Consider the following 17,663-nt stretch of genomic DNA (forward strand, 5'->3'; position numbering starts at 1 on the left):
TCTATATTTGAAGGACGACTTTTCTGACCAAATTCTTGAATACCTGTCTTTCCAGAGTATGGCAATGGCAATTAATTAGTTAAAGGGACAAAAATTAAAATGTCTAATTTCTGCTCGTTTGAACGTGAGAATCCCCTATGAGCATCTCACACATCTCAACATGATATTGTTTTGGGGCCGATTAATTACATTTCACTTCACAGCTTACAAGAATTAACACTATTGTGATACCAACACAATTAATTTGATGATGATGAAGATGAAAATGATGATGATGACAAATGATGATATCAAAATAGAAATTAAGGAGCAGGCGCCGGTGTAAGATAAAGAACTGAACAAGTGTGTATGAAAGGTGCCAGAACTTCAACATATTTTTTTCTTTCTTACTTTTTCTGGCACCTTTCATTACTTCCATACACATTTGTTCAGTTTTTTTTATCTGATGATGATAATGGGCAACGATCTGCTTTCCTTCTTTTTTCTTATTGATTTTGAAGGTTGTAGTAAGTCTATTCTGTATTTGGCACAATATGTTGTAGACATTTAGAATTTAACAACTTGTTTTAAAAGAAGGAATGCAGAAAGCATACAATTTTATCGTGCGAAATACACACAAGGTGATGGACTGATGGGGTTTTACAAGGGGCACAACTGCTATTATGAGCAAATTATCTTTTATCCAGCAAACGTTATTTCCCTTGACAAATTTCCGTCACCGGTTACTCACCTGTCCAAGCTGAGCAGGCCAGGAATTGGTGATTGGTTCATTCAGGTTGGTAATTCAATTTTGCAAGTTTTACTTAGACTCGAATCGGAGAAGGAGCTCATCTCCTCTCTTTAAGCCAGTCCTCATCCTCTTTATATTTACTCCTCCTCCCCCCCCCCCTCCTCATTCTTCTTCTGCGCCTCCTCCTACTTCTTTATAGTTTACGTCAGCACATAAGAAAGAAAACATGCTCATGGTACCATGGTGACAGAAAAGGTAATTTAACTTCTAGAATCTTCGTTTACTTTTACAAAAATGCATTCTTTAAGTAATAAGTAAGCCCCAAGACCTGTTCCTATTGAGCCATTTCCAATTAAAGTGTATGCCCAGCAGCGGAATCAGCTGGGCTTTAAGATCGGGACCAGTGATGATTCTTGCACGCCAACTTCCAACACGCCCTGCAACATGACGCGCTGGAGCTGAGATGGACAACCAACGGCATGGTATATCTAAGTAATTACCTCCTATACGATTTCGGCACACTCAGATTCTAGCAAGCTTTTTTGCCTTCTCCCGAGTACTGTATTGGAATGCCCTAGATGAGCAGACCAGGACTTGGTGATTTCAGGCCTGTGTCTAGGACCAGTTTCCGTCGGTTCAGTAGAACTAGAACTCACTTCATAGGTTTGTAAAGACAGCTAAGAATAAGACTTGATATTGGTCTGTAACTGTCCGACTCAGTCGGTTTGCCTGCGCTGCCTTCCGAATGGCAATTAACTTACCATGCTTCCACATGTGAGAGCTTCACTTTTGAAAGGACATTATTCATAGCCTCCTCCAACCGGGCCTGCGCCCTGGCACCTAACCTATCGGGGTATGTAGGTACCATTTATCCTCGCTGCTTCATCGTTCTTAACAATGTTCATGGCTGCACCCACTTCCCTTGGACTGATAGTATCCTAGATTATTCTGGTAGATTCCTAGAGCACACTATCAGTGTACTTAGTTTGAGATCACCTAAAGTCCTATCTAGACTCAAGCATAAGATCCCACTAAGACTAAGAGGAATACATTCAAAATGTTTACAAATCATATTTACAATAAAAATATTACAGCACTTAACAGAGAGGTGATTTACAAGGCGAAAAAATATAATCTCCCAAAAACTGTAACTATACATATGATGACTCCCCCCCCCCCCCCCCCCCCCTCTCTCTCTCTCTCTCTTTCCAATGGATTCCGGCCAGGGCCAGGACAAAACCATTCAATAAAGTGACAGAAAGCAAGTGTGAAATGAGATATAGGGAGATAGAAGACGCAGAAAGGGACTCCTTGTCCACTATGGAAGGACAAAAACAAAACAAAAAACCCACCCAGTGCTCCCATGTTTGGAAAAGGGCTGATAAAAAAAGAGAATTGAAGAGGCATTATGATTGCCAGTGTCTTCAATTGATCTAGTACTTGATTGATTGATTGATTGATCACTTGATCGATTGATTAGTTGTTTGTTTATTGTTAAGGGTTTTACGGCACTTGCGACACATAAATTGGATCATTTCAGCGCCAGTAAAAAGGAAGAAATGGAATCGTAAAAAAATCATGGAGTACACAAGAAAAAGTAAGACAAAAGGGAATGGTTCAAACAGGGAGCAGATGCAAATTCCAAGAGTGGAATTGGTTAGAGACCACAAAAAAGTCATTCAGACACAAGCACATGATCCCACAAACAAGAATACACTTAAATGTTTACAAATCATTATGCGTACATTCAAAACAAAGAATGAAAGAGTACAAAACAGAGGGATAATTTTCAATGAAAAAATATCACCTCCCAAACTAACACTATATTTGACCGTTTCCCCCTCACCAAAGGACTCCAGCCAGGGTCAGGACAAAACCAAGTAATCTCATCCCAAGAAAAAAAAAACAACAGAAAGTAAGTTTTAAATCTGATATAGGGGGATAGAAGACGCAGTAAGAGACTCCCGCCCACCACTTGAGGACAAAAAGCCCAAACCAGTGCCCATGTTTGGAAAAGGGCTGATAACATAGAGAGGATTAAAGAGATATTATTATTGCAATATTTGCAATTGATCCTGTACTAGATTGATTGATTGAAAGCAAGGAACATTACAATAAAAACGAAAATACAGAGCTGAAACATTTATTTCTACGTTAAAATTAAAAGTGAATATATGGCACCGACAAAACAGTTCATCACATGATGTATTGATAATTTTAACAAAAAACAAAACAAAAACAACTCTTGCATAATAAAAATAATAAACAGACTAGGTATTACAATGGTAGAAGTAGTAGTAGTAGTAGTAGTAGTAGTAGTAGTAGTAGTAGTAGTAGTAGTAGTAGTATATAGTGCAGAAGTTAGTAAGTTGTACTTCTCCTCCTAGTAGTAATAATAAATATGATATTATCGGAACCACAGAAGAGTTTGATTTATGACGCTTGTGACACTTTTGGCCGTCCATTGCCAGTAATAAAGGCGGATGATGACGATGATAATAAATAATAAATAATAATAATAATAATAATAATAATAATAATAATAATAATATAATAATAATAATAATAATAATGGGAAAAAAATGGTACAAATATTTTTATAGAGCATCGCCAATAGTGCCGACTTCAAATCTCAAGCAAACAAATACACACATGAAACCCACACACATGCATCCATGAATTCGGACACACACACACACACTCACACACTCAGTACACTGTTTTGTTTTTGTTTGTTTGTTTGTCTGTTTGTTGCTTTAGGTCTCTTCCAACACAATTGAGGTTATATGAGAGACCGCTGAAACAAAAAAACAAAAAAACAAGCAATCTAACAAAAATAGTACAAATGTAAATCAAAATCATAACCTAAAGATATCATAAGCTAAATTATAAATAACCAAGAACAAACAGGCAGAAGATTTACAGAAAAAAAATATCCCCTGTCAAAAATACAATCACAAACCAAAGAAGCAGGATAGGCTAGTAAAGAGAAGAAGAAACGACATCACTATCGGATCGTACACCCATGCGAACATCATAGGTATATGATTCAAGGGTGATGCTCCCATCCAACCACCCGCCTGTTTTATTTTTCAGGGTTTTACGGCACTTGCGACACATTAAGGTCATATCAGCGCCAGTAAACATGAAGAAAATGGGATAGTAATAAGTTCTAGAATAACAATTAAAGCACCTAAGAAAAAGTAAGACTAAGGGGAGTTGGTTCAAATAGGCAACAGATGTAGATTCCAAGAGCACACTACCAAGTACTTAGTTTGAAATCACCTAAAAAAAGTCTCATCCAGACATAAGCACAGGTCCCCACTAAGAGGAATACACTCAAATGTTTACAAATCATGTAAACAAAATATAATACAGTGCATAACAGAGAAATGATTTACAAGTTTTAAAAAATATCATCTCCCAAAACTAACTATACATTTGACGGTTTCCCTCTTGGAGAGGGGATCCAGCCAGGGCCAGAACAAAACCGAGTAATCGCATTCCAAGACAAAGACAGAAAGCAAGTTGGAAAACATATATAGGGGGATAGAAAGACACAGTAAGTACTACCTGTCCATTATGGGAGGTCAGGAACCCCACCCAGTCAGTAAATTGTATTAATTGTGCCTTTAAAAAATGTTGACATACAAAATATTCCATGGTAAAAATAAAACATTTTATAAGTGATCTTAAATAATTGTTGGAGCTTCTATAATTCCTATGGGAGAGGCAAAGTCCATTCACAAGTAGCGAAATTTGAAAATGAGTTTCTACCATAAAATTTGTTTCAATGAGTAAGGTTGAGACAAAATAGGCTGGCAGTCTTCTAGAAGGAACATTATTCAAAGTGATGTGAAGCTGCTAAGTTGCTAATTGGTTATTTCAAAACTTGACGATTGTAACTCTCTCTTTATGAACATCACCAGCGAGAGAATACTCAGGCAGCAAAGAATTCAAAACATTGCTGCAAGATTAGTCCTTAAACGCAGCAAGGAACATCATGCGTCACCTCTGCTAAACGAGCTTCATCAGCTTCCTGGTAAGGAGCGAATATTGTACAAAGATCTGATATTGTGTTTTAAATGCCTCAACAGATATCAACCAATGATAAATTGGAGTTATATACACCAACCCGAGCCCTTCACTTGTCATCCGATGGAAAATTGCTTGTCACTCAAGGAAAGAACTTAGACAAGTCATATGGAGGACGATCCTTTTCTAGAAATATCCCAACCTTCTGGAACAAACTTTAAAAAAAAATATTGCATTCTTCATTGGAAGATATGTTTAAATAGCATCTTAAGTCTTAAGACTTTGTTATTTTCAAAATTGAATTGTTGATGCCCCTGTAAAGCTCTCTGACCACTTCTTCGTGATATGAAGGAGTGATCAACAAATATAATATAATATTTATATTTGTATTAATATTATTATACATTACACCTACCACAATAGACAGAATGGTGGTAATATTGTTCCAACATAAATGTTATCTACAAAATCAAATAAATAGAATGCCGGATAATTGTAACCAGTGTATTGGTGTTTTTTTTTTTCCAATTAAGCAGCTTCCAACATATTTAGGATGAATGGCAGAATAATGTTTTATTATTTTCATGTCAATTAATAATAATAAAATAATAAAAATGACAAATGATAAATGATTTAAAATGACAAAAGATCAATCTAAATGACTTCAAGCACTAAGAAAAATAAACAACTATTTGTTTTGCTATTACAGCGCTTACAACATATTTAGGTCATATCAGCACCACTAAAAAGGATGAAAAGTGGATATTAAAAACATTCTAGATGTACGATTAAAAAGACTTGAGGAAAAAGGAGGACAATGGGCAAGGGTACAAATAGGGAACAGATGTAGATTCCAAGAGCACACTATCAGTGTACTTAGTTTGAGATTACCTAAATGTTTCAACCAAACACCAGCACAAGATCCCACTGAGAGGAATACATTCAAATATTAACAATTCATGTTATAATTAAAAAATAACAGTACATAACAGAAAGATGATTTACAAGGAAGAAATATATCTCCCAAAACTATAACTATACATCCAACTATTTCCCTCCCAGCTAAGGACTCAAGCAAGGGTCAGGACAAAACTTAGTAATCTCATTCCAAGACAAACAAGACAGAAAACAATTGAAAAACAGATACAGGGAGATAGAAGACACAAGTACCTCCCTGCCCACCATGGGAGGTCGGGCATCCCACCCAGTAAGCAACTATTTACTTTATCAAGTCATTTCGTAAACTCAAGGTTTTCAATTTTTGTTCCATTTCTCTGTCTGCTGAATTAAAATCAGATATTTGCAAAATGTTGCCACTGCTGGCTGAAGGCAGAAGATCTTGGGCTTCCAAAGAGGTTAATTTCATTTGCATCAGCAACGTTTTAAAGGAATCAATCTGAAGTTCTTGTGCAAATGTTAAAAGTGCCACAGGAGGACGTTGGTTTTGGTCCAAATGGTTCTCTCTGAATTGAGCTAAATCAAATATCTTTGATGGGGCCTTGCTTTTTCTGTCCAAAACCTCATTAGCCATGGTAGAACTTGTAGCAAAGATTCGAGTACGGCAAAGCCTCTGTGCGTAAATATCCCCATTAAAGCATTTTAAAAGAAATCCACGGTTCATCTCTAATAAGATCTTTTGAAAAAGTGCATGCTGCTGATGATTAATACTTCTTTTCATGCCTGTTATATCTGGAAACTCAATCCTCTGTGCCTCTTTAGGACCAAACACAATAGGAGAAAAAAAGTCACTGTCAGGAATATTTCCAAAGTTGAAATGATAAATGTCATCATAGAGATAACCATTCTTTACAACTTCATCTAAGTAAATAATCTCGTAGAATATTGGTTTCTTACCAGGATGAGCAGCAATCTGAGAGTTCTGCGATGTTTCTTCAAACTTTGGTTCAGGGTCACTTTTGTAGCAATTAATCTCATTTGAAGGTAACTTTTCACTTATAAGGTTGTCAGATTCAACACTCATTAAATCTGAAGGTAAGCTGCATGAACTGGGTAAGCTTGGCAATGTGTCCTCAACATTATCAAAATCTTCTTGTTGATTTGTCATATCACCGCCTAATGATAATGCATCATAAAATTGGGGAGCAGCCATATTGTTATTTAGTTGTTTTGCTTTTCCTTCATTTTCTCCATCATGTGACTCTATAATATTTGGAATGTTACCAGACATTACAAAAGGGCTTGCCCCACTAAGTATGGAATGAGGTGAAAGATTTGAATAGGGACTGCTAACACTGCTGTCCACAGACTGTGAACTGCTGGGACTGAATCCTGGACTAGGAGACGATTCAGATAAATCTCTTTGGTTGTCGATGTTTTTAAATCTGTAAACCTTATAGGGATTTTCAAAATCCTCTTTTTTATGCAAGTCATGGACTTCTTCGAAGTCCTTGCTGAGTTTTGTTAAGGCGGTTCTCATTCTTGTTTTCCACCCTGGGTAATCGTCGAGGTCACCATCCCTGTATTTATTCGTAAATCTAGCCCATTCCTTGAATACCTGGCAATCATCCTTGTTCCAGCAACGACTACTTCGATGGGGCCATGGCATTCGAAAGGTCCCGTCTTCTTTGTTCACCCATCTCAGCCCGTAATCCCCTGCATCTATGTGTCTCCACAACCAAGGACGTAAACGTTTGCGACTCTCCATTTCTCTGTAATGAAAGGACAGCACAAGAATGATATCATTACACAATGATAACATGTCATGAATGATTTTAATAAATAGATTTTAGGAATTGTATTCATGTTGTTTACCTTCATTAAAAATAAATATTTGATTCGGTTTCATTTAGATAAAACATAAAAGTAAAAATCAAGATCACATGAATGAAAATATTTATGGATTCCCTCAAAAACAGAATTAAAAGAGAGATTGTGAAAGGAAAAAAATCAGGATATAAGTGTGTTAACAGTGTTTCCCAATGAAGTGTATTGGGATCGTTGCTATTCATATTTATCATTAATGACCATCCAAATAATATTGTTGGTTCTATTAATAAATCGTTTGTAGATGACACATAAAATGGTTGCTCGTTTAATCAATCTCAAATTGTTTTAAATGACATATTTTCACTTTTTCAGTCGAATAAAGTGGTTGATAGATTTTAATAATACAATATTCAGAATGTCGCATAGAGGGAAACACATTCCATGTTATAATTACTACACAGATACTACTGGGTCAGTCGTTTTATTTAATTACGATTATTTCTCAATCACCTGTGTTCAAATATGAGTGATGCTCAGAACCTGTGGATCGTCAATGAGAGGGGGAAAAAACAAACTATTTTATTAAATTTTGATTTAAAAAATAATCAATGAAATTTTTAATTAAATACACAATAACTGACCTAATTTTCAAAGGCGTATGCACCGTATATGTTAAAGAATAACCCTGGGACTCATACTAAAAGAAAACATTAAAAAAGGCATCCATGATAATAATAGCTTGCCAGGCATAGCAACAAAAGTTCAGGGTTGAAGCATCGTTTATCATGCCAATTATACAATTGCCAATTTCATTTCCTTTCTTTAGATTTATTTTTATTTTCATCTAAAGTAAAACATCTACAACTAGTTTAAACGGATTCAATACTAATATTAAGGAATTATACGGGATTCCTACAGAAGGTGTCAGGTGTTCCCTTCTTTTCTTCTTCATTGGTCTAGAGAAAGGGCGGTCAGGTGGAGCCTATGGTTTGATGGGACCCCTGCCCCCTCCCACCTCTCTCTCTCTCTCTCTCTTTTCCCCCCAAAGATGTGGCCCCATCAAACTACTGGTTACACCCGACCCCCTCTCAATTCGAAAACTTAGTGACATTCGAAAAGAGAAAATATATATTAAAGCATATGTCACATTTAAAAATTTAAAAAACCCAACAAAATATCGTCTTTTGGAAAGCAATCTTTGAAATATATTGCTGCTGTGTTGTGGATCGGTTTGCCAAAACACATAAGAGAAACGTCCTTGCTATTACTCCTCTTCTGAGTAGTATGCAGCATGATCTGATAATAGTGATATTTTTTATTCGAATAAGAGGAAACAGTAGCTTTTAAAGTGCCAGTGCAATTTTTGAACAAAGACAAAGCTTTACACCAAGGGAACCAAGTTTAATGTCCATGATCAGACAGGCCAAGGACAAAATGGCCGAAATTGCAAAGTCAGAAAACCTTGATGGCAAAAGGCAATACGCCAAGAAAAATCAATGGAGACAAGTTAAATTGTGAAAACAAATTCATAACTTTTAAGGATGACTGAAAAGGAGACAGTCACGAGATCAAATGCCCATCAAAGACTTACCGTTACCTTAGTTACCTTAAAATCGAAAACAATTAGGTTTTGTATGCCAAATGTCATCATGATCAGGTGACGGTGGATGGATTGGTGTCTATCGGAATATGTAAATTGACTGCATCGCCATGATTTAGGAGGCTGGGTTGTCTGCCAATGACTGGACTGAATAAATAAATAACTACTCGTCCAACCTTGATTGGATGTGACAAAACATTTTTGTTTTTTAAACTGGATTATACTTCAATAATTGTTGATTGCATTGAACTTAACGGACAGACGGAGTTGGCAGTGTGATTTTCGAATTATAGAGTCATAAATCCTTTATATTGTTGTGGCTTGTTCCCCAAATATGTGTTAGTATCCGGAAACAAAAAATTCTGGAGTACAGATAAAGAAGAAAAAATCCGGTCCCATGTGACCTGTCCGCATAATGGAGACATTCAGATTATGGAGTTCCAGATTAGAGAGACCATATATTACTAACTGACTCATCACAAAATAATCTAAACAAAAAATTTATGATTTTATTTTTTATCTTTATAATTTAGAAAGTAATTCCAAAATTTTTTAGTTATGCACAGGACATATGATTGTTTAATAAGAACTTTGTCTTTCATCTGTGTTTATCGAATATCTACTCAGACAGACATTCTAACCATGTCATGAAATGCCATTAAGAAAGATAATTATAATTATAACAATGAACTGAAGAAAAACTTGTACAAAAATTATTTAAAATAAATTCCATACATATTTTTGCATCATATGAAATTGGGTACTTTCGTAAAAAAAAAAAAAAGTGGTCCCTGTCGGGGAGAGTATTTTTACCAAAGTTTTATGCTGATTAAGAGATATAGCAGCCAAATTTGTTTTTAATGTTTAAAAAAAAAAAAAAATTGCCACGAGTCTCAAAAAAAATGAGGGGATATATGTTACCATGAATGACATAATCAGTCGGATGGTTAAATGATTTAAACTGAGATATTGCCATGTTTAGTTAGAAGGTCAATTTTTATCCAAATTGAGATCTTGTCATAAATGATTAAATCAACCCTTTTTGTACCTCTTCGGGAAATATCAAAGCTTCATTTCACTTCTAAATATTTGTTACAGCTAGTCAAGTTGAAAAATTATGAAATTTGAGAAAAGTTGCTGGATACCTTTCCCATAATTCTGATCATAACTTTATGAAAAATCACCTGATTAGCTTCAAATCAAGATTAAAATGCTCTGGAGAGCATATTCTTTCAGAAAATGCAAAAAATACTAATACAAAACTTTCACCTTCCGATTGATTATGTCATGCACTGACACATATGTACATTGCGACGTACACATATTATCTGCAGGGCTGATAACCATATTGCTATGGGCTCATTGTTGTAATAGAAATACTCTCAAACCAACGCAAAATATTGTCCATATTACAACAGTGTTAAATCAAGCCCACAATTGCATTCTGTTCACAGACTTGCTAATATTGACACATCGGTACATTGCCATCATAATAGAAATGCATAATGTTGCGATGAATTAGCATAGAGGAGTAAAGCATGGAATTTAAAATAATTACATTACATTTTCTAATATTAAATTAGCAACTTCGGAATATCTCAAGAATCATAGTTTTGACACCTGTCAATCATAGTGAAAATATGGGACCGGTACTCCACCCCCATTCCTGATTATATGTTTATGAAAACTTTAAAAATTCCATGTGTCTTAGAAAAAAAGTAAGAAAAATTCTACAAAAAATCCAATGTGGCAACCTGAATGCCAGTCAAAACATCTGTAAAATTACTCCGCTTGACAGGGACCAGTTTTTTATGAAAGTACCTAAAATTGGGCTGGAATTTGAGAGAAAAACTGGAACTTTATGAAGCTTATTAAATGAAATACTGGATTTATTTAATTAAAAAAAAAAACTGCATTGTTCTGGATTCTGGATTTAAGAGGGAGTGGCGTGGGAAAGTCTATTAAGTGTTAAACTTTTGCACTTTCCATGTTAATATTTGTAAACTTCTAAGGCACAATTTGCATTTTTCAAAGCAACATTTGATGAAATCAATTTGTAAACAATCACTGGGACAAGCTACAAGTAAGAGGCTTGTCTGAGAAAAAAAAAAGGTTATCCGAATGTACACTGGCAATGATAATGAAAACCTTCTAAACAGATATAGATAATTTCTAGAAAAGCTGCCGCTATTCGTACTCGAGTCTGAATAGTCTCCTGTGGCTATTCAGACTCAAATTCCAATGTGCATGTGCAATCAATAGATTATTCAGACTCAGTCTGGATAGTCTCCTGTGGCTTTATAGTTTTTCGTTGTTGTTTTTTAAAAAAAATATTTTAGTTATGGATAATTACATAAAGTTAATGCAAATAAAAATTATGATTTTAATAACTCTCAACAGGTAGTCTAAACCCACTATATTTGACGAGAAAGACAAAATCATAGATCAATTGGAAGTCAGGATAGAAATTAATGTCAGTCGAAGTAACTGTGGTTTGAATGAAAAGCTTTTCTAAGAACATAACACGATGTGCAAATAAAATTAGGACAAAAGAAAAATATTGTGATATGTGTGACAGGCAACAATCCTTCTACAATGCAACGTAAGGTATGAGCGGAGTCACTTTGATATGGGTAAAACAGAATTTCTTTTGAACTCTTTCTATATCTTAATCACTTCCACCCTCTGTCATCTGTCTACATTGAGTCGTTCTCCCCTCTGTATATTGCACACGTACATTAGAGTCCGAATAGCCATGGGAGACTATTCAGACTCGAGTCCGATTTGCCACTTTGTTTTGAAAAAGCAAGCACGAATGCCGTGAACCTAGCCTGGCCCTACCCGGCAAGCTTCATTCAGAGCGCCATGAACGGGTCTGAAAAAAGGGGGAGAATCAATTTCTCAGCTCATATTCCCGTCGAAATATTTTTTCAATCTGATACTTAGAAGGACTCTGCTTTAAACAAACCCATCTACAATTGCTGAAGAGAAGCCGTGTGATTAAAATTGATTACGAAATTGACGCCTGGGCAAGCAATGTAAACCAAAAAACTGTGGACAAGCGCCAAATGCATTTTTAACTCTAATTAAAATGTATGAAAATGATCCAACTAAATTTAAATAGCAAAACAAAAGCTATTTTCAGTTAGGCTAGACGATGAAATTAATGTCAACTGCCTTCTTTCTGTTACTAATTACTAAGAAGACTTTCTCGTTTTTACTCTTACTTACCTCAACTCCAATTCAGGGATGAGTGGTGATAATTGAGTTATAATTATAAGCAGGATTATAAGTAATGAATTGATGAAAGAAACAACTCTCTATCTACGTTCTTGATAGGCCTGGAGATGTGCGACTTTTCATAACTCTATACTAGAAAATTGTTACTCCTACGCTCAAACTAGACGTCTATTTACTATTCGTAAAATCTGTTGCCAAATCTACAAACACAAGTATGCACTTAGGAACTGTAGACCATGGACGTGGATCAAATATTTCAATTTCAGGTCACAGGCTCACAACTCACCTTATTTATACTAACTTTGCTTTGCACAGAACCGAAACTGAAACCTAAAAACAAAGATAAAGTAATTTAGATGTGTCAACAAAACAATTATTCGGTTGTCTGGACACACTGACGAGCACGATCCTGTTGGAACGAAACTCCCAACTCGACCTGAAACTGAAATCGTTTAAAAATACTGTAAGACTAGAATTGAAACCATTGGACTTTCCCAAAACCTTAAAATAGCCTTTTCTCTGAAGTGTTACTAAAAATAACTGGAACCCATTCCGATCCTAGAAAGAGGAGAGCTAACGCTATCGTAGCTCCTCTTTCTAGTTCTAGGTTCCGATAAAGGAATGACCTCGGCTCGTCATCCTTCATAGATAAGAAAAGTGAGTGGAGCAGGCACTTATGTTGGTAACAACAAGATATGAAGTGAATAGAAAAGTGCCAGAAGACAATAGAGAATAAAAATTTTTTCGCGGCGGTGGTGGGGTTTGAACCTGCGACCTTATTGGTACGACAACTCCGCCTGGCAGGTGAGAGCGTGGCTCTACCGTGTGAGCTATCCACGAACACAAAAATATTCGTTTCAAACTCAAAGTCATTACTAGATCCCTCTCTCACCCACTTCTTGAGACCGCCGATTCGTTCGTACACCACCATCGCGAATAATTTTGACCAGCAGTTAAGCTTAATAGCCAATATTCTCAACACAAACATATAACATAGAAACGATTGAGACATTGAGTATGCTCCGGTGTATGGGGTGAATTTTTAATTCAGAAAAGTGAGTGGAGCAGGCACTTATGTTGGTAACAACAAGATATGAAGTGAATAGAAAAGTGCCAGAAGACAATAGAGAATAAAAATTTTTTCGCGGCGGTGGTGGGGTTTGAACCTGCGACCTTATTGGTACGACAACTCCGCCTGGCAGGTGAGAGCGTGGCTCTACCGTGTGAGCTATCCACGAACACAAAAATATTCGTTTCAAACTCAAAGTCATTACTAGATCCCTCTCTCACCCACTTCTTGAGACCGCCGATTCGTTCGTACACCACCATCGCGAATAATTTTGACCAGCAGTTAAGCTTAATAGCCAATATTCTCAACACAAACATATAACATAGAAACGATTGAGACATTGAGTATGCTCCGGTGTATGGGGTGAATTTTTAATTCAGAAAAGTGAGTGGAGCAGGCACTTATGTTGGTAACAACAAGATATGAAGTGAATAGAAAAGTGCCAGAAGACAATAGAGAATAAAAATTTTTTCGCGGCGGTGGTGGGGTTTGAACCTGCGACCTTATTGGTACGACAACTCCGCCTGGCAGGTGAGAGCGTGGCTCTACCGTGTGAGCTATCCACGAACACAAAAATATTCGTTTCAAACTCAAAGTCATTACTAGATCCTCTCTCACCCACTTCTTGAGACCGCCGATTCGTTCGTACACCACCATCGCGAATAATTTTGACCAGCAGTTAAGCTTAATAGCCAATATTCTCAACACAAACATATAACATAGAAACGATTGAGACATTGAGTATGCTCCGGTGTATGGGGTGAATTTTTAATTCAGAAAAGTGAGTGGAGCAGGCAAAAAATTTAAAAATTTTAAAAACATTTTTATTCTCTATTGTCTTCTGGCACTTTTCTATTCACTTCATATCTTGTTGTTACCAACATAAGTGCCTGCTCCACTCACTTTTCTGAATTAAAAATTCACCCCATACACCGGAGCATACTCAATGTCTCAATCGTTTCTATGTTATATGTTTGTGTTGAGAATATTGGCTATTAAGCTTAACTGCTGGTCAAAATTATTCGCGATGGTGGTGTACGAACGAATCGGCGGTCTCAAGAAGTGGGTGAGAGAGGGATCTAGTAATGACTTTGAGTTTGAAACGAATATTTTTGTGTTCGTGGATAGCTCACACGGTAGAGCCACGCTCTCACCTGCCAGGCGGAGTTGTCGTACCAATAAGGTCGCAGGTTCAAACCCCACCACCGCCGCGAAAAATTTTTATTCTCTATTGTCTTCTGGCACTTTTCTATTCACTTCATATCTTGTTGTTACCAACATAAGTGCCTGCTCCACTCACTTTTCTGAATGAAAAATTCACCCCATACACCGGAGCATACTCAATGTCTCAATCGTTTCTATGTTATATGTTTGTGTTGAGAATATTGGCTATTAAGCTTAACTGCTGGTCAAAATTATTCGCGATGGTGGTGTACGAACGAATCGGCGGTCTCAAGAAGTGGGTGAGAGAGGGATCTAGTAATGACTTTGAGTTTGAAACGAATATTTTTGTGTTCGTGGATAGCTCACACGGTAGAGCCACGCTCTCACCTGCCAGGCGGAGTTGTCGTACCAATAAGGTCGCAGGTTCAAACCCCACCACCGCCGCGAAAAAATTTTTATTCTCTATTGTCTTCTGGCACTTTTCTATTCACTTCATATCTTGTTGTTACCTTCATAGATAACACAGATAACACGGTTGCCTGTGCGAGTCCCTTTGTGAACTTAGTAAAGGTCACTATGGCTTGTAAGTACCTATTAGTTCACGTCGCCTGGTAGGTTAGCTTGTTAGCTGCTACAATAAATGAAGCGTACAGAAGAAAATAGATAGTTCGAAGATGACGTCACTCAGGTCTTTGTTATTGTTTTTTGCCATCCGCGTTTATGAGTAATGCTCACTGAACTGTATTAACCTGACTATAAACGTTCATGGATACACACAGTTTTGTGTGTTGGTCCGTTATACTTCCGGATGGCAATGTTATGAGCTTCTGAGCCAAGCGCATATTATCTATATGCGGGTTTATTTATTTACTTTTTAAGTATTGTGTTATATTACGGATGTTCCTTTTTTGGAAATTTTTGACATTTTTGTGACCGCCTCCCTTTAGTAGTACTAGGAATAGTGATGTCACGGTAAATCACTATTCGCAGTGGAAGGCAATTTGTTCACGGCCACCTCTATTCTGCAGTAGTATTGCGAATATTTGATAGTGTTCGTTTTCGTTATTCGCAGTAGTACTGCAAATAGTAGATATCATTCATTTCAGTTCTTTGCAGTAGTAGGTACTGCAAATCTTTGTTCGGGTTGGTTCGGTATTTGCAGTTGTAGCCTACAAGCCTAAAAAAAAATAAAATTTTGAGCTAAAATTGATCTTTATATAGCGCAATATCCACTAAATGTGCTCAAAGCGCTTTACAAGGGGTCCCTGGTCAACAGCAACATTTAACATGTAGGACGGGACATGACGCCTGTTAGGCGATATTAGAATTTTTCGGACAAAGACAATGCTGTTGACGACCAGGTAATCATTTTACACCTGAGTATGGTGAGAGAATGTGAGTTAAGAGCCTTTTCCAAGAACTCAACTATGCGCCGAGCGCGAGGCTCGAACCCAGGACCTTCCGATCCGAAAGCGAGTGTCATACCACAAGACCACATAGACGCACAGCTTAGCCTAGAGCTTTATTGTATAGAGGATTGGGCAGTGGCGGTTCTAGCCTATTATTGTGGTGGGGCAAGGACGATTCGGTGATATATACACACACACACACACACACACACATATATATATATATATATATATATATATATATATATATATATATATATTATAACATATATATTTTTATTTTTAAAAATTTATTTATCTTATTTTTTTTTCACCTTAAATAAAAAATATTTCAACCACAAATAATCACATTCACAATGAAATGACAATACCAGTAGATTTTAATTATTCCAAACGTAATCAAAAATGAATCACAAAAGAGAATACAACTAAAAAATAAAGCGACGAGACATAATGCGACAACACCTTGACAATACAAGTCCATTTCGTTCACTCGAAAAATTAGAGATGTTTAACCCCTTAACGGCGAGATTAATATTTCTGTTACATTACTGGTTTTCAGTCGTACGTAGTAACTTTAACGTTTTCATCGAGAAACGACAACAGCGATATGACTCGAATTTCATCCAGAGCTCAAATTGCATCATTTTTACTGCAGTCTTGGTGGTCAGAATGATTGTGCCGGTGGTGGTAGTTGTTGGAATAGTGGTAGCGGTGGTGGTGGTGGTGAAGGAGGAGGAGGAGGAGGAGGAGGAGGAGGAGGAGGAAGAGGAGACGGTGAGGGAGGATGTAATTATGGTAGTGGTTTTGGTGGTGCTGTTGGTTAGAATGATAGTTGTGGAGACGATGACGGAAATTATATGATGATGTTGATATTGTTTTTATTGCTATTGTAGTACTTGTTGTTAATGTTGTTGTTGTTGTTGTTGTTGTTGTTGTTAATGATGATGATGATGACAACGACGATGTCGTCGACAATGATGATTACCATACGATATTACAAAATTTATTCAATCTTAGGCTTTCGCCAATAAATCATACAATTTGATGACAACATACACGAAAGTGGAAAAAAATGGTAAGTTAAACCAAACAATAAACTGATATCATTAATAACCATCAAAAAAAAAAAAAAAAAAAATACAACAATCGTAATACCACTAATACGTACAATAATAATAATAATAATAATAATAATAATAATAATATAATAATAATAATAATAATAATAATAATAATAATAATAATAATAATAATAACAACAACAACAATAATAATAAGATTACCATCATCATTACTACCACCACCATCATTATTACGTTTCCAATCAGTTTTTCTCGTTTTAAAAAAATTTGATACCTGTAACAGACGAAAATTCCGGTAATTATTTTAAAGGGTAGTTAAAATATCTACGATTTTATTAACCCTGATAACTACGATTTTTATTTTCCTATTTCAAGTAGGCAGGTCTGCTATGACAAGTATCAGTTCCATAGTCAAAATAAGACAAACAAAAACAAAGTTTTAAGGTTTAAAATGAGTACCTAACATCGTTGTCTCTGTCGTAAAAATTATAATATCGCCAAACTAGCGTCATGTCTCGTCCTGTAATCTTTTGTCCTAAAATATTATGTACGGAGAAATTGAATTTTGAATTTACAGCCTGTAACAGTTGAGTAGGAGACCTGA

At 36.2% G+C, this 17,663-nt stretch overlaps 1 protein-coding gene across 3 annotated transcripts; it reads right to left on the minus strand.

Moving 5' to 3' along the window:
• Positions 1-5,312: 5,312 nt before the first annotated feature.
• LOC144977336 (uncharacterized) lies at positions 5,313-12,783 on the minus strand. Of its 3 annotated transcripts, none has more exons than XM_078922420.1 (2): positions 12,619-12,783; positions 5,313-7,434 (listed from the first exon to the last, which is right to left on the minus strand). In XM_078922420.1, the coding sequence occupies exon 2, from the start codon at positions 7,428-7,430 to the stop codon at positions 5,985-5,987; it is 1,446 nt and encodes a 481-aa protein (XP_078778546.1). In that variant the 5' UTR covers positions 7,431-7,434; positions 12,619-12,783; the 3' UTR covers positions 5,313-5,984. The 3 variants fall into 3 exon arrangements, with proteins under 3 accessions (XP_078778546.1, XP_078778547.1, XP_078778548.1); XM_078922421.1 differs by lacking the exon at positions 12,619-12,783 and adding an exon at positions 12,324-12,602; XM_078922422.1 differs by lacking the exon at positions 12,619-12,783 and adding an exon at positions 8,003-8,500.
• Positions 12,784-17,663: the final 4,880 nt, after the last annotated feature.

This window comes from Berghia stephanieae, chromosome 7 (assembly GCF_034508935.2).
Source record: "Berghia stephanieae isolate SIO BIC M18660-M18661 chromosome 7, UCSD_Bste_1.3, whole genome shotgun sequence".
NCBI classification, from domain to species: Eukaryota; Metazoa; Mollusca; class Gastropoda; order Nudibranchia; family Aeolidiidae; genus Berghia; species Berghia stephanieae.